Source organism: Camelina sativa, chromosome 9 (genome assembly GCF_000633955.1).
Source record: "Camelina sativa cultivar DH55 chromosome 9, Cs, whole genome shotgun sequence".
NCBI lineage: Eukaryota > Viridiplantae > Streptophyta > Magnoliopsida > Brassicales > Brassicaceae > Camelina > Camelina sativa.
Window position 1 is genome coordinate 35,723,894 of NC_025693.1, and position 21,461 is coordinate 35,745,354.

Sequence of the window (21,461 nt, forward strand, 5' to 3'; positions counted from 1 at the left end):
GAAACAGTTTACCATTTCATGAAGAAGCAATGTCTGATCTTGTTTCCACAGAAATGCCAAAAGAAACAAGGCCTAACCTTGAACAAAAACTCTCCACCGGGCAGCCGTTGCCGTTGGTAGTCTGATGCAATCGCACCAGACAATACAGCAGTGATGGAAGGGTATCTGTCTCTTCAATTTCACTTAACAAGACAAACATATCTTCCACTTCATCATCTGGGATTCATTTGGTAGCTAAGTTTCTGATGCCTGCAAATAAAACTCGTCAGAATATTATTCATTAAATCAAGCCTTGGGCAGAAAGCCTAACGCTTCTCACCTTGAAGACCCACGGATTCTTCTTCTGAACAATCATACATTCTTTCTGCATAGCCCCACTAAATTATCTGGTGGCCTACACTGAAGAAGGTGCAAAACAAAAACACCACTTAGGATTCCAACAATATCATAAAGTCCTATATAAATCATTCTTACTCTCAAAATATCTAACCTGATTCTTCTAAAGAACAACAACCCAGATTTACAAAAATCATGAAACCATTGACCAGATTCACAGAAACACACCAATGATGAGGATAGATAAAAAGGCCCAATCTTTCAGAAAAACAGAGAATCTTACAGTTTGATACATATAGGCTATAGCTGTCCAAATTCATCGACCGAATCATCAACCGGCAACAAATTAGCCAATGCCACGATCTGTGGAGCAAATCCAAAGTGAGACTTAAGTTCGTATATATAGCTAACAAAAAAAAAGAGATATCGAACTTTGTTTAAGCATGACACTGGGATTAGGGTTTTTCTACGTTTCCCAGGGAATCAAAAACGACAAATTCCATGATGCCACACTTCGAATTTCTCGATTTCTTTACACTGAGACCAAACGCTCGCCGACGACACTGGGATTCAAAAACAATCCCAATTTTGAACTGTTCAATTCAATCAAACTACAATTATGCTCTGCTAATCAAAACTCTTGAATTTAATAATAAAGGTCTCTCAAAAAACATTGAAAAACGAACTAATAATGGGCCTCCTTAGGCCTTGCTTCTTATTAAACATATGGGCTCTTAACGAGTCCTCCATTGGCCTCTACGTTGTTGACATTTTTTTTTTGTCAACGGGGGGATCAACTTTGTCTTATTACTTTTGTTAGATGATGATATTATAGTGTATTTAAATAAATAAAAAAGTTATACGTATACAAGTTTTTTTTTATATGATAAAATTCTTTCAAGTTATTTCGGTTACTAGTACAAAAATTTAACATCTGATAGCTTCATCATAGTTAGGGTGTTAAATAATTTAGTGGGGATACCTTCTTCGTTAAAAAACTTCCAAGCAATTCTTATGAGTTTTTTTTTTCTTCTTACTTTTCTATCAGTTCTCACTGAAACAACGAGAATCTAAGTAAAAAGTGGACAAATGGGAATTAAGATAAGAGTGTGGAAAATATTTTATTCAAGCCACACACACACACAAAAAAAAAAAAAAATAGAGAAAGTTTCAATGGAAACACAACAAAAAAAGTTCAAAGAGTCAATTGGAAGCAAAGCTAAAGAACGAAGAAAAAAACGTGATGTGCGAAGAAAAAAGGAGAGAAAAAAATCTTTCGCTTTTTTGCCCTACTTCCTTCACGCAACCTCTAATTAAGGCCGTTGTTTTTTTCTTTCTTTTCTTTTTTTTTTTCGAATCGTTTTTGTATAATAGTATTGATCATAACATATATACCCCATTTTCTTTGTCCTCCACTACTTATATTGTAATAGGGTGTAATCTCATCTTTTACGTTTCAATAACAATATAATATGAAGGTAAGAATGAACAAGTGAACTTAAGTCACAATCTCTAACAAAACAGCAACAACATCAACTTTATCGCTTTGTATGTATGTGTATACTCAACGACGTACGTACGGGGCTATATATCTCTCTAAATAATTCATTTAATTTTTTCACTTTTTCAAAATTTGAACCTCCATAAATTTTGTAGGGGGAAGTTCTGATGCACTTCTCGTCACTGCATTTATTTCTGTAGGGGGATTCAAAATTCGAAAATATTATCATTTCATGGACCGTGTGGTAATTATATGCTTATTTACATATCACGGTCTGGATCAATCATTACGCGATTACCTACATACATTAGACTGTCCTCATTGGTATTTGTAAGGAGTTTCTTAGAATTGTCCTTAGACCAAAATAATAATAAAATAAGTAATATTTTTCAACAAATCAAAGAGACGTTTCTAATATAAGGAATGTTGGAAACGTTTCTTACCTGATACCTTCCTTTATATTATTAAAAAATAACTTAAGAAACAAAACCAACGAGGATAGTCTTAGCAATATTTAACATTCTTTTGTCCTTGTGTGTGTGTGTTTTTTTTTTTGTATTACATATCAATGCGTCAACCACGACTCGGTATTATATATAGTTTACGAAAAGAAGATATATTTAACGTTAGTGTACAAGAATATATAACGTGGAAATATTAGACAAGTGGAATGCTTTGACAAAATAATAGTAATTAAGTTGCTTGCTAAGTCAACAAAGAACCGACTAAAATGTTTGATTTATCACATATTCTTCTGTGATGTTCCCAGGTACTACTAAATTGGCAACACTTCTAATAATGTATAGCCTAAGCGTTGACTTTGAAAGTTATAATCATCCCAAATAAAGATTAAATTCGTGTATCGAATCATACAAACAAATTAGTGAATTATTAGCAACTAAAACAATATTTGTTTTTTAGTCAACGTATGAACTAAAAGTTCTAGACGTGCAAAGTCAAACATCTTAGCAACTTTTGTTAATGACTCTAGTAACATTTAATATGTTGGCAAAAAATGTCAATAAAAAAAAAAGACACACACAAGAGGGTCTTCTTTAAATAATTGCGTTAGTAGGCAGACGAATGTCTTTTAGACAAAAACAAAAAACGAAGCAAGTTTCTCTTCTCTTCTTCTTCTTCTTCTTCTTTTAAAGGTTTCATTCAAGTACACACATCTCTTTCGTGTCATCATCTCTCATAACCACCATGAGCAGCCAGCAGCACCATCAGCCGCCGAGCTACGCAACCGACCCAAACACGATGTTCGTTCAAGCAGATCCCTCCAATTTCCGCAACATCGTCCAGAAACTCACGGGAGCACCACCAGATCTCTCCTCCCCCTCCTCCTCATCCGCTGCACAACAGAAGCTTCCCTTAACCCCGAAAAAGCCAGCGTTCAAGCTTCACGAACGACGTCAATCATCGAAGAAAATGGAGCTGAAGGTAAACAACATCACAAACCCGAACGACCCTTTCAGCNAACCACCATGAGCAGCCAGCAGCACCATCAGCCGCCGAGCTACGCCACCGACCCAAACACGATGTTCGTTCAAGCAGATCCCTCCAATTTCCGCAACATCGTCCAGAAACTGACGGGAGCACCACCGGATCTCTCCTCCTCCTCATCCGCTGCACAACAGAAGCTTCCCTTAACCCCGAAAAAGCCAGCGTTCAAGCTTCACGAACGACGTCAATCATCGAAGAAAATGGAGCTGAAGGTAAACAACATCACAAACCCGAACGACCCTTTCAGCCATTTCCACCGAGGGTTCCTCGTGTCTCCGGTCTCTCACCTCGACCCATTCTGGGCGCGCGTGAGTCCACATTCAGCGCGTGAAGAGCACCACCACGCGCCACCGGACAAGGAAGAGCAAAAAGCCATAGCCGAGAAAGGGTTCTACTTCCTTCCGAGCCCGAGAAGCGGCGCCGAGCCAGCACCAGAGCTTTTGCCACTGTTTCCTCTTCGTTCTCCTAACGGCACTAATCATCGGATTGAAGATAACTATCGCGACTCTTAACTTATTAGAAGAGCTCTCTCTCTCTCTCTCTCTCTCTCTCCCTAATCGTCGTAATTTTGAGTTTTAGGCTATTAAATTAATCTTAAGTGGGTGACACGTGATATTATTATTATTACTGCTATTGCTTTTTACTATTTTTGTTAGGGCTAATATCTCGTTTTCATTTAACCTTAGGCTTTTTTTTTTTTCTTTCTTTTTTTCTCTCTTACGAAGGTCAACTATTTCGGCGCGTGTAGTCCACTACCTTTTAGATTATAAAAATCTTATTTTCATACGCGGCAATTTTACTTACATTTATATTAAGTCAAGGAAGACATCATTTCACGACAATGGTATTATTGTCTTTTAGATTTTTTAATACTACGTGAGATCCAAAAACACACGCTATGTACTACTACTAGTCTCGAATTTTAAAATTATGTATACCAAAAAAAAAAGAGGATACTTTAAGATTCACTGTTCTAAAGTTTCAAACGTTATATTTGACAAGTCTACTAGTATATCAAACGTAATCTTGTATCTTAAATTTTCCTTACAAATACGATCAAGTTGATGATGTATGAGATGAATGAATAATGAATAATGAATAGATAGGCTACATAACAACAACATAGGCCGACTCATATATAATAGATACAAAAAATATGTTGACTTTTTGGGTTAAGAAAGAAGCTAAATTCTCTGTGGTGATAGGGTACAGTGTAACAGTGCTCTCCAATTATAAATCTTCTTTTTTTTTTTTGTGTGTGTGTGTGTAATAAAGCTGCCAGCCGTTGGATTTAATGACAAAGCTGTGACGCAGAATGAAGCGGCGCCTATTTCCTCTGCAGATTCAACGGCTACGATTCAATTCTCCTGCTAAACATATAATGCACCCTTTTTTTTCTTTTTTCTTTTATTACGTGTGTGTGTGTGTATGAAAAGAGATGATAAAATTAAATAGATGTTACTTGTAACAGAGGGTGTCTCTGCATCTATCTTTAAAGTCTGTTGTCAGTCTATATCTTCGAACTCTGCCCCTCAGGTGTAATCCATATTTCAAACCCTCTGCTCATATCATAGCCGTCCATTTGTCCTTCATCATTTACATAACTCTCTCTCAAGTCCCATCAGAAGCCCATTTATAGATAATTTGGTTATATTTGGGCCTCACGTACCATCTTTTTTTTTTAATAGGGCTATCCTATGGAAAACCCATCATTAAAGTTCTTCAATCAATACCACCAGTACCATAAATTCAATTTCATAAAAGGTTTTTTCGATAGTTTTTAGTATTTTTTATATCATTAGAGATACAAAAAAAATAATTAGTTAACGTCACACTCTGAACGAATAAATACCATATTTAATTATTAACACTAATATAATAATATCACAACTAAACTTCTTCTTTCTTCATTATCACGAAAAGATTTATACATTAACACACGAGAAAATAGAATGGATTTGTTGGGATTTAGTTTAGGTCCAAACTCCAAGAGACTGGAAGATTTTTTTTAGGTTTTCATTAGACTTGCAAGAAGCAGCCAGCTTGAACGTGACCAACATGTGTTTCCAACTGTACCCACCGAGAGCTACTTAAATCACAGATATACCCTACGGTGGCTTCACCGTATCCAGCCTTGCCGCTGCCGATCACAACCAGCTTCCCCGGCCTCACCGCCACGTAAGTTACATTGTGCACATCAGCAGGAATCTGACCCACTTTCTTCCACGTGTCGTTCGTAAACACCATCACGTCGCCGCGCCAGCACGCGTACAAATCTCCGTTTTCTCCGGCGGCGCAGATCGGCGGGCTAACGGCGTCTTCGAGGAAACCATCCTCCGTAAGTAGACCCCACTGCCACGTAGACACATCGAACGATTCAGATGTATTACCGAACTGCCCTTGTTCCTCAGTGGCATATCCGCCGATGACGTGGAATCTGCCAGCGTGGAAAATAGCTTTGCACTCGTCTCGTTCCCGCGCCATATCCGGCAATAACGTCCACTTATCTTCTGCCACGTCGTACAAAAGTGCTGACGTCAGCGCAGATTTCTCTTCGTCGTGTCCACCCGCGACCAACACCGTCCGATGAGAATCGGAAGCGCATCCGAAGAAGGATCGTCTTACACCTGGCATGGTCGCCCCCACGCGCCATTTGGAGGTGAGGAAACTGAAGACGTAGACCGAATCAGAAGCCTGCCACGTGACCGGGTCAAGCCCACCCAAGACAATAAGATCCGATCCGACAGAAACCAAACTGCAGAACAGAGGAAGTCCGTTGGATTGACGTTGACCCCAAGGGAGCGGAGGAAGCTCCGTCCAAAGACCCGACCCGGATTCGAGAACGACGATCCGGTATTCAGGGGAAGCGTGAATCTTTAAGGAGGATCCAGCGGAGTCTTTGTCGTGACGACGAGCCTCAGCCTGTGAAAGAATAAGAAGCTCTTGGCTATGGCCTGAAGCTTTCCGCTGCTGTAAGAAGTCAGAGAGAGAGATTTCACGGTTCCAGCCTCTGCAAACGGAAGCTATGGTAGGGAACTGCTTGTAGGAAGCGCGTAGGAGACACTCTCTGGCTACGTCGTCGGGAAGATTAGGGATGAGTTCCATCACGAAAGTGTCAAAGATTATTAATGAAGTCTCTGTTTTTTTTTTTTCTTCTTTTTGTGTGTCGAAAAGTGTCAAAGATTTAGATGAAACAGTTTACTTTTAGTGAAAGAGGATTTTTTTTGGATAGAGAGAAGGTTGAAGATGATGATGATGAAGAATGGGAAAGAGGAGAGTGTGCCGCTTTATAGATAGTTTGAGTTGAGGATAAGTGTCTTTGTTTCTAGAAACTCTTCTTTGATTCATTCATTCATTCATTAGGGTATTTTTCATTTTTTGTTTGCGTCTCATAATAAATAATTCAGGATTCTTTTTTTTGTTTGACAAATACTACTTGGTATATTAGTTTTGGTTAACCTTATGTTATGTATTTTTTAAATGTTTAAATGAAAGATAACGGAACTTGAGGTTGGTTCAAAAACGGTTAATGGTTGTGAGCTTAAAGATGGAGACTTCGATCGAATCAATTGGGACCAACTTGACGGATGTGCTCTTCATCTTTTTTTTTTTTTGTAGATAATATTTTGTTTTGTGATATTCCCTAATTCTAACTGTCAAATTTAGTAATGAAGCTTCCAGATTCCAGCCAACAGCAATATAAATCCAAACATGATAAGGATACACATGGACCATTGATTGGAATGGTAGCAAATATAGCGAATTAGGAAGCCTTTGGATTTAATACTGATTTTAGACATTTTTTTTTGGATATGTACTGCATGCTATAGACAGCTGTCTAAGCTAAGTATACACTTACTAATGTACAACGATACACTTACTAATGTACAACGAACAAGAATGAATTCATTTATCGTAAGTATAAGTTAAACTTAAAAACACTTACACATTAAAAGATTGTACTTTCTGAATGTACCTTCTGACACTATCTATATTTTAGATCACACCCTTTCTTTTCTCATATATTAAAATATCAATCGGACCACACTCTTTTGCTTTTTTATACATGTCCTAATTCTAAACAACATAACTTTATGGCAAACCAACAACAACAACAAAAATTGTACACTAGGTCATGCATATATATATATATATATATATATATGTATTCTACACATTTATACGATGGCAAAATAAAATGATATTCGTATACAAATACTTGATGAATAAGTTAATAAATATAAGATATAGACAATGATTTTCAAAACACAGTGAGTGAGAGAAAAAAAAAATAGTACAGCAAGAAGTACAGTTATTATACATATAAAGAAGGGGGATCACTACTACGAACATGTTTCCTTCTCACATTATGTGGAACATAATCCAAGCACATAACAGCGTTTAGAGATTAATTTCTAAAGTATTAAACTGATAGATATGAAAGAAATAAATACTAAAATCCAAAATCCAGCTTAAAAACTAATGTTTTGGAGTCTTTCCTCCCAAATTCCCTTCTAGAATGTATTTTCTCTAACCCTTCTAGAATTTCCTTGTTTTGAAAAAAAAATAAAAATCTTGCTTTTAATTTATTTTATTTTGCTTGTTGTCTTGTCTCCATGTGTGAGTCTATCATCGGTCGGCCATAAACAATTGCTTGTTGGATTATTATTTACAATACTCGACATCTTCAAACTATTACCGATGAACAAGGATTTATGTTTTTATATATGTGGTTACAACTTACAATATATATATCTATATACTACAACAAGCATATATAGGATCTTGATTAAGCTACTTAAACGCGTTTGACATAAAGAATCGAAAGATTGTCTCCTTACTCAAAAGCATTATACTACTTCAAAGTACAATCCCTTAAATCAAATCAATAATGCTTAGTACACATTAATCTGTAAAGTATTAGACATTTTTTTTTAATTTACATATACACCAATTTTTTTTGTAGCTGTACAAAATTGAATAATACAATATTCGGGGAAGCAGCATGTTCCATGCAAGTTGGACTAGTTCTAGTGTCCACCACATGCTCTAAACATCTTTAACGTATGTATTTGGTTGTTTTATTCGTAAAATATAGTTTTATGATTACTGCTATGGCACCCCATTCATGTATTTGCAGATGAATGTAACTTGAAGTTTTGGTTAATATATAAGATAAATAGATAATATTATTATGGATTACCACATATGGACAATGAAACGCTCCAATCTAGTATATCTATATAACAACAAATAAACTAATTGAAAATGAGACGTGGGATAAAAACGGGCTGGCAAAAAGGTTGAATCAACTTGATGAAAACACAACGGCACGGCGTTGGAATGACTATAAGGTGTAAGACGAGAACAAAACGACAGGGCGTACGTCAACATCTTGCCAAAGGGAAGAGTCGTCGTGTGATTCGTCGGGTGGCTCTTTGATGAATCAAAACATTAAACGACGGAAGCAATCCGTTTATTCGCAGATAGGAATAGACTTAGCCATTTGACGAGTGTTGGATTGGACCCACTTCATCAATGGTCATGTCGATATTTTCAAAACTCAATACTCTTCTTTTGGTCCCATTCAATAATTCATAGTTTTATGAAAGTATTTTGTCATAATTAAGAAAATTCGCCGAGTCATTGAAAAAGAAAACACACGAAATAATTAACCAAATGGTTTAGATTTTTTTTATATATATAAAGAAAAGATTATTGAGAACGATAGGGGATGATTTTGTTAAGACAACTCGCTGAACCATTGAAAAAGAAAACACACAAAATAATTAACTCAATAGTTTAATTTTTTTTTTATATAAAGAGATTATTGAGAACGATGGGGGATGGATTTTGTTTGACTTGTTTTTATTTTATTTATGTCGACATTTGATTAAATTATTTAGAAGTACAACTACAAAACATCGAATCGCACCGGCAGCATAGAACCATTATTTAATTTTAAAAATAGTAACATATTTAAATACTAAAAACTTATCCAGAACCGCAGAAAATGCTGGCGAAATTAGCATAGAGAAGCGGACATCATATAACAGTATACGTCTCAAAGATGCAGGTATAGTTGACTCGAAGCCTTATTACTATTGGCACTAGGGATGACTTCAAAGTATATGCATTATTATTATTTTCCAAGTGTATTATAATAGAGATCAAATTGTTAAAGAAGACATGATTTTGCATATAAACTGCCAGAATATGAAATAGAACTGGACTGGATATTTATGCGGTCGACATCAAATTAAATAAAGCTCTCACGTACTGGAGGATAAGCTCATTTTAGGTATTTTATTTTACGTCCTTTTTATCCATATGCATTACGATGGATGGTTATCTAGTAGCTGCTGACGTGGGCTTTGTATCTTCTACTGCCCAGTCACTGTACTTCTGTCTTTTTCTTTTCAAGTGCGTCCAACAGTTATTTATTTTCATCCTCATCAATCATCATCATCAGACATACATCAACTTATCAATACTATAGAGGTTGAAAACCAAAACAACGGAAGCCAAGTTGGGAGAAAAAAAAAGAAATCTACAACATGATTTAAGATAATGGTAATAACATACGAAAACAAGGATGACTTAAATATTACCCCAATATACTTCGTTTTTCCCCTACAGCTACAGGATTCAAAGTGAGAGGGAAAGCAAAAATTAAGGTAAAATTCAACTAATAAAAAGTAAAAACACTCCCATTGATTATATTAGTAGCTAGCGTCGAAGAGACGAACGACAACACAACGGTCAAATGAACCTTTGCCAAAGTCAAGCGAGGATAATAGAACGTGCCAAAGCCATTGAACCCTTTTTATAAGCATTACTTACTTAACGTGCCAAAGCCATTGAACCCTTTTTATAAGCATAACTTACTTACTTACTTACTTACTTACTTACTTACTTACTTACTTACTTACTTACTTACTTACTAAACCACGTGAGTCGTGACGATGGCTTATTGGTACGTACGTAACTTATAAGAAAAAATTGCCCTGAAATTTCGGAATCCACTTCAAAAGTCCAAGACAGCTTGCGGTTAAACAAGGTTTTAATAATGTTAAAAAAAAAAAAGAAGTAAAGATAGAAAATTGACATGTTTTGACTCGGGAGTCGGGAATATTCATAAGCTTGGACCAAGCTGCTTGGTCTTGGAATTGTGTTAGTCTATACCTTTAAGCAGAAATTAAGAAGCCACAACGAGAGAAAGATAAGAAGAGGATATGATGAGGCGTTTCTATCTTCTGAAAATTGAGACACAATATACAAAAATGAGATATGGACAAGTATAATCGTAAATATAATAAAAACACAATGTTTTTCTCTCCAAGTGATGCACCTCAGCTTTTTGAAGTGTTTAGAGAGTGACACATCGTTAAAATTGATATCCAGTAAGAATATTCTGATTAATACTGCTCATATCTTTGGACCAATAATGATAATTTCATGTTACACATCAGCATTTCAGGATTTTAAGGAATTAACACATCATTTAAAATTTTAATACACATCCTATCCATATTTTTCAAAAATTAATGTTTTCTTTATTGGATTCTTTAGACTCCATAGACATCATTGCTTGCTTGATTGACAAACATAATCGAGAAACCCAAAGGATATATATATATAATAAGATTTTCAATTCGAATATAGAAATTAGAATACACAAAAAACTCTTCTTAGGCTTTTTTCTTTATATAAAAGTACCAGCACCAATAACTGAGTTTCATTCAAGAGAAGGATCATAAATTCATAATGACTACTATCATTAAAAAGGACATGCCAAATCTAAATCTCATTTAGGGTTGTTGTTGAAGAGACTTCTTGAGATGTAGGGCTTCTTTGAGCTTACGACCAAGAGCAAACGCCAATGGTGGAGGAACTGCATTCCCAATCTGCCTATGCTTGTGTGCAATGTTCCCTGAGAACTCATAGCTATCCGGAAACCCCTGCAGTTTTCATACACAACCACATTTCACCATATTGATAAAGCTAATAATACTAACTCTGTTTCCCGTAAAAAATGCTGAACATCATATCCGAAAAAATCATTTCATATGGCAAGCACTTTGCATTCTCTAAGAATGAAAGTTACCTGATGCTAGAGGACTAACTAGGAACATAGAATTTTTCTTACCTGAGATCGAGCGCATTCACGGACTGTGAGGATTCTGTCCTGCTCAGGATGGAAGCACATTCCCACCTTGCCCATCGGCTGAGGATCGGTAATCGACGTTGGAAAATTGCCTTGCCAGTCTAGTCTCCCGTAGAGTCCCTTCCACTGGTTGTGGCGATTAGCTGTGTTTGGCAGACACCAGGGAATCATCTCTACCACCTGCCCAGTTGATAAGTGCACCTGTAATTGTAAAAACAAAGCAATTTGGTTGATCTATAGTTTTGAAAGCAATTCTTTTAGTTTCCAGTAGTCTAACTGACAAAGGAATTCCCGTACTAGGATGTATAGGACTGACCTTTTCGTTTGGAAGGTCACGCCAATCAGCACCTGGCTTCTTTGGAATTTTCTTACATCGAATGAGGTTTAATTCATTCAACTCCTTGCAGATATGATCAGTGAGAGCAATCGTGTTCCCTCTTATCTCCTTTTGGAACCACGAGACTGCTTCAGCTTTATACTGCAAGACACAAGAATTCCCCAGACAAAAAAATTCAAATGGGTTCACGTCGTTGTGTTTAACAGATATGTATGTACAGATACTTTCTCCTGATGTGTTGTCATACCTCTTTATTTGTCCTGGATTCTCCGTTTTCTACTGGTGGAAGATCACCAATTGTGTCTCTCACGGTGATTGGGCGGAAAGGTGCACCAACTGCAGTACTACGAACAGCAGCATAATCTTTGGATAAAGAGATTTTCAAACTCGGACCACCAAAGACATGCATCGGTTCAGGCCATTCTGGGAGAACTTCTTCTGGCGCAGCTGCCCAGATGAAAGCTCTTTTACGAGATTGGGATACTCCATATGCACCTGCTTCCAGGATTCCAAATCTCACCTGGACAACATCATATTAAACAGGTCAAATTAAATATCACACTATTTTGCAAACCATTGCCCACATAGCATACTAACACCTACTAAAGAGCAATCAATTTTATAGCGTTAAGATTTTACCTGGTAACCCATTTCGAGAAGGGAAGCCAAAGTAAGCTGAAATGTCTGCCCTTTATTGAATGAAACAAAGGTCCTCACGTTTTCCAGAAGAAAATACCTTGGCCGGAGATAATCAGCAAATGACAAGAATGCTAATATCATTTCACATTGAACTTTACTCCAGGAGCTTTGGTTGAATCTGTTCATCCCAGAAAATCCCTGCCAAATTGCACAAGTTAAGCGCTTTTCACTTATTCAACAAAAATTTTACACAAGTATTGCAACAATCTGAAATATATACCTGACACGGAGGTCCTCCGTTGATGAAGTCCACTTGACCAGGCACTGGCAGAGTACTCTTCTGGTCCTCATTAAGTTTAGCTGCGAGTTCATTTGCCTCCTTAGTAGAGACACAATCCTCTTGATCTCCAGCTTTCTCCATTATAGCCCTGCGAGTAATCCCAACAAACTGATCAAAATACAAGAAATAGCCACACGAACAAAGTAAGCATTTAACTTGTTGGCTATTTACCTAAGAATCACATTGCAGTTGTCAACAAAAACTGTTGACTCAGGATGATTTTGTCTAAAAGCCTGCCCAGCTGGCTCTTCATACTCAATTGCCCACTTTGTATCAGATACACCTTGTACATATAGCATGAATATTAATATAACTTATTCAAGTATTTTGGAAGATTAAGAGTTGACTGGAGATAATACATACCAGCCTTTTCCAGTCCCTGGGACAGGCCACCACAACCAGCAAAAATATCTAGTGTAGCCAGACGCATCTCTTTAGGTGGCTCATCAGGCTTGACAATAACAGACTCAGTTTCACTCTCTACTCCCTTTCCCTTTTTCTTTCTTAGAAGTGTGTCGTCCTTAATAGTAGAGAACTTCAGCTTCATATTGGCGGGCAACTGTTACAATACAATTAAGAGAAACAGTTCAACATTGTATGGAAACAATAATCATAACAAACTAATTACAGAGACAATTTATTGACAGAAACTAAAGTGAATAGATATATACCTGCTTGAGAGAACCTTTGGAGGGATCAAAGAAAAGTTCGCAGAAGAAAATATGATCTGATATTGGATATTCACGGCGTAAGGGCATATCATTTTTCTTTCTTACTTCACATTTTCCCTCTATATCCTTTGGATGGAGAACATATGTTTCCTGGCTGTAGTACAACTTAAGAAATTGCAAAAAGAAAGAGGAAAATATTGTAAGATAAACTTGAGAAGAAACCTCCCCAATTAAAACATTACCAGATATAAGAAATAGTTCTTACTTCTTGGATATCTGAAGCATAGGCCTTCTCTGCAGAAACATCCTCAGGCCTATAAAACCTTCTAACTTTAACATCAAAGGAACCCACATCAGCCACTCTAGATTCCTTTGGGACGATTTCCAACAATTGGCAAACAACATATGCTCTTAACCCAATGTTCCGCCCAGACTTAAAAACAGTTCTGCTATCATCTTTCAATTTTTCTATTGAGTCAGGGTTGACATAGACGAAATCCTCAGCAGAATACTCATTCCCATTGGAGAAAAAGCCTGTCTTTGAAACATTTAGTTTAATTGCAGACCTCTCCTTTACATCCTCCCTTATCTTACACGAATTGCAGAACCCAGAACCGCGACCAATATCACTTAGTGGAAGACTAAAGAATCCCCCTCTCTCAGGTGAGTACAAGCTTTTGCAGTAGTATTCTGTTGGCAAATCTTTTGCTTTTCTTTCTAATGCTCTTGCCCGGTCAAGCTTATCTGCAGCGATGTGCTCTTTCCTATACTGATGCCCCCACGGCCTTGATCGAATTTCAAAGCCGACTATTCCTTTTATGTCCTTAAGCTGTAAAGTCGTGCATTCCTTAGTCAGAAATAGTTCCCTCTCGTTGGATGCATTCCCCAGAACAGTCTTAGATCCTCTTTGTAAGAACCTACCATGTAACATTTTGCAGTGATCTGTACTTTCGAACATGTACTCCACAAAATAGATGGCCGGAAGTTCACCTGAATCATCAACTTCCAAGGTGACCGCACTACCTACAACCACTGTTTCTCCTCCAACAAGGGCTTGTCGATAGAGAGGCTCACCAGCAGATGTTTTTCCTAGACTCTCGCCATCCCATCGTATTTCCCTTTTTCCAGAACTGGCTCGAATTTTCTTAGGAGTAAGAGGCTTTTGAACTTCAGCAGGTTTTGCTACAGTGTCCTCCGTAACATCTTCATTTTCACATTCCTCTTCAACCTCTTCCTCCCCAATTTCGCCTTCGTCTTCCACCTCTACCTCCTCATTTGCTGCACCAATCGCCTGCAATGAATCCTCCGGAGAGTAATTAGAGTAAAACTCTCCCCAAATTCTGCTGACCAGGCGTGTCGTTGTTGCTTGCATAGATTTCCTCTTGGATACCACAGGTCCCATGTGTGCCCTTGGATTCAGATTCTCTCTCTTCTGCAAAATTTTCTTCGTTTTGATGATCCATTTTGAGTGGTGCCTATCCTTCAATTTATTTGCAAGACCAACAACAAATGCACACCTTTTCATATCCTTGTTGGGAAATACTGCAAAAAGCTGTATGATAATTTGTCCATGGACAATCAAATATCTCTCAACAGCCACGACATCAGAAGAAATGTAAGCTTTATCATTCATCGGAAACCCAGACAGTCTCTTTGTGACATCTGCAAATGAAAGCTTAGCAAACCTATTTTCATGGCCGAGCAATGTAATAATGTGTATCCCAACCGTTGCTGTTTTCAGAACAGGTTTATACCAAAGGGCATACTGCTGTGACGGCTTTCCAAGACGATACCTGCATATACCTTATAGATCAGCAACAGAAGAAAAAAAAAAAACAACGCAGAAACATGGAGCACAAAATACTAGTATAGTAAGATTACCAGGCCATATCTGTTCGTATAGAAATGGATATATATCCGTCCGGCCCATACTCAATCATCCATCCCTTGATTTGACTGAGAAATATGCTCATCCCATCAGGATCGTGTGACTGGGAACCACTGTCGGGATCGTCTGGAGGAAACCATAATCCCATATCGTCAGTCACCACGCCTGACCCAAAAATGGTGACATCAATATCATCACATTGTTCCATCGGAAGAAGCTCAAGAGATATCATCCGTAAATCAGAGTCGTAAAGAGCCCAGTTGTGGAGCATCCTCTGAGGCAGGTCACTAACGTGAAGCTCATAAAAAGCATCATAAAGCAGAAGCTCATCTGTTTCTTCTTCGGTGGTCTTATAGTACGACGGGAGAGGATAATCATTGGCAATCTCATCTTCATTGACCTTAATGTAGAACATATTTGAAGCAGAAGCTGAGCTGCTGTATTTTCTGGGCCGCCGCTGCATAGATTTCCTATACTCTTCATCTTGTAATAGTTTAGCATATCTTCTGTCCTCATCAGCACCATCAACCAGTTGCTTCGATGACAAGCCATTGGTCTCCGAAACTTCAGAAACTCCATCAATCCTCAGAACCCCATTAGATGGGTTTCCTTCCATCTGGAAAGCCTTGTCAACTATACTACTCTCATCTCTGAGAGCTACAAGAACAGGAATCTCAGCATAGCTTGTTTCATGTTTCTTGGCAGTCTCATCCAAACCAGCGAGTTGGTTATATATAAACTCTCCCTGAGATATAACAAAGTCTTGGATTGCCCCACCACTAGAAAAGTACTTGCTTCCAATCATTGACCTAGTAACCGCAGCAAGCAACTCATCCAGACTCGTATCAGGATCCCCACCGGAAGACTTGGACAGTTTCTTATACACAGCAACAGAAGCACGCGCTTTCTCAAAGAAATAATCATAAACCTTCTTGTAACTAGCAGCAGGTTTACGACAATCGTAATCCGCCAACTCCGTTGAGATCCAAATCACAGGGGAACCATCTTCATAACCAGAGATACTCCAATTCTCAACCCGTCCAAAAGATGGACACATCACACCCTTCTCTTTCTCCTTGTCGAGACATACATCCGAAGGTAAGATAGCACCAGAAACGAATATGTCAGTAATCTCCAACATCTCCACAGGCTGTGAGGCTCCATCTGAATCAAACAAAACGAAATCATTCAGCCTCCTGGTTGGACGAGGTTCGATGTCACCACCCTCCAGAGTCGTTAACATTAACGCGACAAGCTCCTGGTCCACAGTCTGCTGCTTCTTTACTTCAACAGTAGCAGATTTCTCATCGAGTCGTACAGATTTCTCCTTGAAATTCGTAGGCGCTGCAGCACGCCTCGGTCTCCTCGTCCTCGAGACATCCTCTACCTTGCTAATCTCTGGAAGTGCTCTCTTCTTTCCCTTCTTCATAGCCTTAGCCCCATTTTCCACCATTTTCGAAAACCCTAATTTCAAACCAAAATCATCATTATAACGCAATTGGACTACAAATCACACACGAATCTACGTAATCAAAGCGTTTACTACATCGCATTGCTAAAACGACGCTATAAAAAAAAACCCAGCTGAAAAGTTTCCGAATCTAGGGTTTTAACAATCACTATAGTTCGAAATCTACACAAATCTCAGAAAATCGACATGATAAACTTACGTTAAGAAGCGAAATCAGCCGGAGAAACGCGAAAATCAGCCGGAGAGTCGCCAAACCCTAGTCGGTCTGAGAGAGAGAGAGAGAGAGAGCGAGAGGTTGAAGAAAGCACTGATTTGGTTTTTGAGAGGAAGAGAGAGAGTAAATAAAGAAAGGGAGAGAGAGAGAGACTATCGAAACGACGCGCGGCAATAAGCGGCGCTAAAACCTAAATTTTTTAAAATGAAACAAAATCGAAAAAGGCGCCTGAAAAATGATTATTAGCTTTTGGGAAATATTTCCATCATTTAATTCTAATTTTATAGATTTGTTTCTAGTCGGTTTGTATTTAGAGAATGTGCAATTGTGCATAAAGATCAACTGTCTGGTGATCTTTGTAAATGTAAAAATACAATTTTGTTGTTTAGTGATTTTTAGATTTTAAATACATGGTTCAAGAAATCAGAATTTAGTGATTAGCATATTTTATATGAATGCATATGTTGCATTTGTTTCTTTCTTCTTATGAACACAAGTTCCATATTTGGCTTTGTTTTTTTCAACCTGCTTACAATGCTAAAGAAATCAAATTGATGAATATCATAGCTTTGAAAAATAAATATGTGGACAATGACAAAGAAGATGTGAAATGACTTATATTTTGCGGTCTATAACCTATGCAAATTTTGGAAAGAGATTTATGGCACCTCAAGTAAAGTTATAGCCATGAAAAACATTTTCTAAAGATATGGTAACTGAAAGAGTTGTAGGGCATAGTCCGAATTAGTTGTCAATTTAATTTGTTAAATCATCATAATTTTTGTTCAACAAAGAATACAAATCTAAAGTAGAGTAATTTTTTATATGAAATCAATAATCTCTACAAGAACTTCTACGAATCAACACAAACCTAACTCGAATCAAGTGAGGTAATAAAGTAAACAAAGTGAAAGCAAGAGACATTCATTAAATTGATATAAGATTGTGACTTTTCTTAGAGATTTAGAGTGTTTTCTTTGGGACAACATATTCATTTTTTTTCATAACAACTTATTTGATTGTTTATATAATCATCATAAGTTTTTCAATTATTTCATTATCAGATTTCTACAAAAAGAAAATCACCTTCTTTTCAAAAGTCTTTATACAGAATCACTCTCAATCTTATTTTAGTAGTGTAGGTCTTACCTATAGTTGCTAGAAAAGAAAAGAGGATGTGTCCCACGCTTAGTAAGTTTCTTCAATATGGTAATTGCCAACCAACCAGTGAAGCTTTGGTTTTTTAAACCATTTACCCCTTATATTAGTTGGTTGGAGTCTTCATTCAATTTGGGTCCTTTATCATTCGCATGCATGTAGACATGAATGTCAACATTCACCTCTAAATTTGGTTGATTCTTATATTTTGTAAACCTCATCTCTCTACTACTCTTTTGCTCTCTATTACTAATATAAGAAATTATTTTTTTAAAAAAAACTCAAAAGGGTAAAACAGTAAAAACGTGAACGGCAGAGTCAAAAAAGGAATGAAAAGAGGAAAAACGTGAACGGCAGGATTCGAACCTGCGCGGGCAAAGCCCACATGATTTCTAGTCATGCCCGATAACCACTCCGGCACGTCCACCTTTGGTTAATATGTTTGATTTATCAAACTCTATACACTCTGATATGAATTCCGGCTATCGAATAAACGTTGACACTCTGGGATTTGATGATTCTCGCTCGCTCTCGCAATCAGACTATCGAAAAGAGAGAAGAAGAAGCAAAAGCACGCCGCGTTAAGGTTCCTCTCTTTCTGCTCATCAAGTTTATAGTCGTCTTCTCCTCCTTCGTGACCTGTATGTTCATTGAGATGTGTAGATTTAGCTCTCGAGGGTTTTAATTCGCCATATGTCTGTTCCAATGCAATGCCTCTATTCGTCTTTTGTTTGTATGAATTCCAATTTTCTCAATTCGATTTCACATCGAATTTGAGTATATAGTGCCTACTAAGTTCTGTGATTCTTCGCTATTTGATATTGTAAACCAAAACCCTTGTCCCACTCTTTCAAATTGGGGACTCCTTTTGTTGGCTCTGTGATCCCAAACCAATTATTTTTGTAGAAACTACATTCAGGAACTATTGTTTCCTTGGATTTAATGATGAAATTGAAAAGGTTGTACCGTTCGTTTGTATAAAGTTTGGTTATTCTAGGGATGCTTTATATTTTTAGCCATTCTTTTGCAGATTTGAAACGTTTCGTCTCTGGTTTTGGTGTTGTCCAATATCAATATCTGCCTGAGGGTTTCAAGTATATAGTGCCTTGAGTTCAAGATAGTATTTACTTATACAAACCATAGAGAAGAAGGCTGTCTTGTTTTGTCTTTGTCTTGCGTATTCTCTCTAGTGTGAAGGAGAGAAGATGTCCCAGAAGCGAAATCTTCCTTCTTGGATGAGTTCAAGTGATCCTGAGACTAGTCCAGGTAAGTCTCATAGTAAGAAACCCAAGGATGAAGATGATAAGCTTATCAAAGAGCAGACCAGTAGAAATGCCTCTTCCAACAATTCGCAACACGGCAAAAGTTCAAATACTACGGAATTCTCTAAACTTATGGTCTGTGTGACTCATTAGTATTGTTGTTGAAACTACATAACTTTTAGCTGTTATATGCTTTTGTCATTTGAGCTAAAGATGAAAACTGTGCAGGATGGAGTTGTTTTTGTGCTGTCGGGCTTTGTTAACCCTGAGAGGAGCACACTTAGATCACAGGCTTTGGCAATGGGAGCCACATATCAACCTGACTGGAACTCTGACTCTACCTTGTTGATTTGTGCTTTTCCTAACACTCCCAAGTTCCGTCAAGTCGAAACTAACTGTGGAACAATAGTCTCCAAGGTTACTTCTTTGACTTTCACAATTTTGTGCCTAGTTGAATTTCTCCTTTTCTTTATTTCTTATGTTTTAGCCGTCTTCAGGAATGGATAACCGAGAGTTATACGCAGAAGAAGTTGGTGGGTATTGAGCAATACCTTATGCATGCTGGAAAACCATGGAGGAAAAGTAGTGTTCCTCAAGATGCTATCCGAGGTATCAGAAATATATTGGAAAGGCTTTTTAGATGTAATCTTTGATAACCATTTACTGTCTCCAGAGGTTCATATTATATATATCACCTTGTTTTAAAAGTTGATGTGTATGACTAAATGATGAATAAGAGATTAGCTTTTCTTATTACCCTGGTTCATTTGGATGTTCAAGTTGACTTTGTGAAGCTTAATTGATTGTATTCCAGAAAAGAGCGAACAAATTTCTAAAAAACCAGAGAAGCAAGAAGAGAAAAAACGAGAAACAATGGGAACACCATCTACCTCATCCAAGGTATGTCTAATCTTCACCCGTTAGACCCTAAGGGGATTTTGGTTAACCAAAAGAAACTTCAGTTTGCTCCAGTCATGATGTTTTGACTGTTTTGTTCTGTATCTTTGCAGAATAGATCAGCTTGCAATCTTGTGAAAGAGCCATTTTCTGCTACGGAGGTGAAGAAATGGGCCAGGGATGACCTAACTCAAACCATCTCATGGTTAGAAAGTCAGGAGGAGAAAGTAAGGGGCATTATTCATGATCTTCCAAAGCACATGTCTTTTATTGTTTGTTTTTTTTTGGTTTCTGTTAGGCTAAAACCTTTGTAACAGCCAGAACCAGGCGAAATCAAGCGAATAGCTGCTGAAGGAGTCTTAACCTGTTTACAAGACGCCATAGATTCTCTTGAACAGAAGCAGGTTGATCTCTCTGAACAGTACTAGCTTTAAAAAATGTTCTTCCTCTTTGCATTTGTTAAACTATCAGTTTCTTTGAGAAGATTGTTGTTCAAAGCGTCTAAATTTATCCTCGAATGTTCTTAATTTTAGGACATTGGATCAGTTACAGAGCTATGGAGCTTTGTCCCTCGTGTAGTGAAGGAGCTTGGAAAGATCGAGTCGTCTTCTAAAAAAGAAAACTCCACAGCTTCAAAGGAAGAACTTTGCAAAAAAGCAAAGTCCTGGAAAAAGATGTACGAGGCTGAGCTAGTAAAACCGGGAGAAGATGAATCATCAGGAACAAAAAGCAGAGAGACCTCTCGGGTTGCTGCTACTGGCTATGACAGCGACGAGACTGTTGAAATGACTGAAGAGGAGATCGAACTTGCTTATAGGAACGTTTCTTTAGAGTCTCATTAGTTCAGACTTGTTTCATTTTTTTGCATATGAAAGCACGAGACGTCTGGTTTATTCAGTTTGTTCGGTTCGAGTAGAATGTAACTGATAGAAACTTATCCGGTCTGCGTGGTTAATGCTGGTTTGGATTCGGTTTAATTGGTTGCAGTTAAGTGGGTTTAAATTTGATTTTACACTATTTATCGTCGATGATGATATATGAATTGATCGGTTAAATAAAATTTTGATTTATTTG

The 21,461-nt window shown here is 37.5% G+C and overlaps 4 protein-coding genes, 1 long non-coding RNA gene and 1 other non-coding gene across 8 annotated transcripts in view; 2 read left to right on the plus strand and 4 right to left on the minus strand.

Moving 5' to 3' along the window:
* LOC104714333 overlaps window positions 1-946 on the minus strand; it is a 1,363-nt gene extending 417 nt beyond the window's left edge. The window contains exons 1-3 of one of the 2 annotated variants that reach the window (XR_755820.2): window positions 620-946; window positions 320-399; window positions 78-249 (exon numbers count right to left, since the gene is read on the minus strand). This is a non-coding gene — a long non-coding RNA (uncharacterized LOC104714333). Of the gene's footprint in view, window positions 1-12; window positions 250-319; window positions 400-619 lie in introns of both variants that reach the window. The other variant, XR_755821.2, reaches the window with a different exon arrangement.
* LOC104714334 (VQ motif-containing protein 11-like) lies at window positions 3,324-4,129 on the plus strand. The gene has a single exon (XM_010431653.2). It carries the CDS (start codon window positions 3,325-3,327, stop codon window positions 3,853-3,855), a length of 531 nt encoding a protein of 176 aa, XP_010429955.1. The 5' UTR covers window position 3,324; the 3' UTR covers window positions 3,856-4,129.
* Window positions 5,181-6,609, minus strand: LOC104714335 (F-box/kelch-repeat protein At1g80440-like). Its single transcript, XM_010431654.2, has one exon. It carries the CDS (start codon window positions 6,446-6,448, stop codon window positions 5,363-5,365), a length of 1,086 nt encoding a protein of 361 aa, XP_010429956.1. The 5' UTR covers window positions 6,449-6,609; the 3' UTR covers window positions 5,181-5,362.
* Window positions 11,155-17,184, minus strand: LOC104714336 (DNA (cytosine-5)-methyltransferase 1-like). Its single transcript, XM_010431655.2, has 12 exons — window positions 17,056-17,184; window positions 15,379-16,849; window positions 13,763-15,290; window positions 13,498-13,662; window positions 13,190-13,385; window positions 12,998-13,109; window positions 12,767-12,914; window positions 12,487-12,684; window positions 12,095-12,367; window positions 11,827-11,988; window positions 11,493-11,711; window positions 11,155-11,304 (listed from the first exon to the last, which is right to left on the minus strand). Exons 2-12 carry the CDS (start codon window positions 16,836-16,838, stop codon window positions 11,155-11,157), a joined length of 4,611 nt encoding a protein of 1,536 aa, XP_010429957.1. The 5' UTR covers window positions 16,839-16,849; window positions 17,056-17,184.
* Window positions 18,574-18,655, minus strand: TRNAS-AGA. The gene has a single exon. It is a non-coding gene; the product is annotated as a tRNA-Ser (tRNA).
* On the plus strand, window positions 18,686-21,364 carry LOC104714337 (DNA-repair protein XRCC1-like). 2 transcript variants are annotated; one of them, XM_010431656.2, is made up of 8 exons: window positions 18,686-18,814; window positions 19,259-19,625; window positions 19,719-19,907; window positions 19,988-20,099; window positions 20,305-20,390; window positions 20,501-20,614; window positions 20,705-20,791; window positions 20,921-21,364. In XM_010431656.2, the coding sequence occupies exons 2-8, from the start codon at window positions 19,434-19,436 to the stop codon at window positions 21,227-21,229; spliced, it is 1,089 nt and encodes a 362-aa protein (XP_010429958.1). In that variant the 5' UTR covers window positions 18,686-18,814; window positions 19,259-19,433; the 3' UTR covers window positions 21,230-21,364. The 2 variants fall into 2 exon arrangements, with proteins under 2 accessions (XP_010429958.1, XP_010429959.1); XM_010431657.2 differs by having other exon boundaries at window positions 18,733-18,869.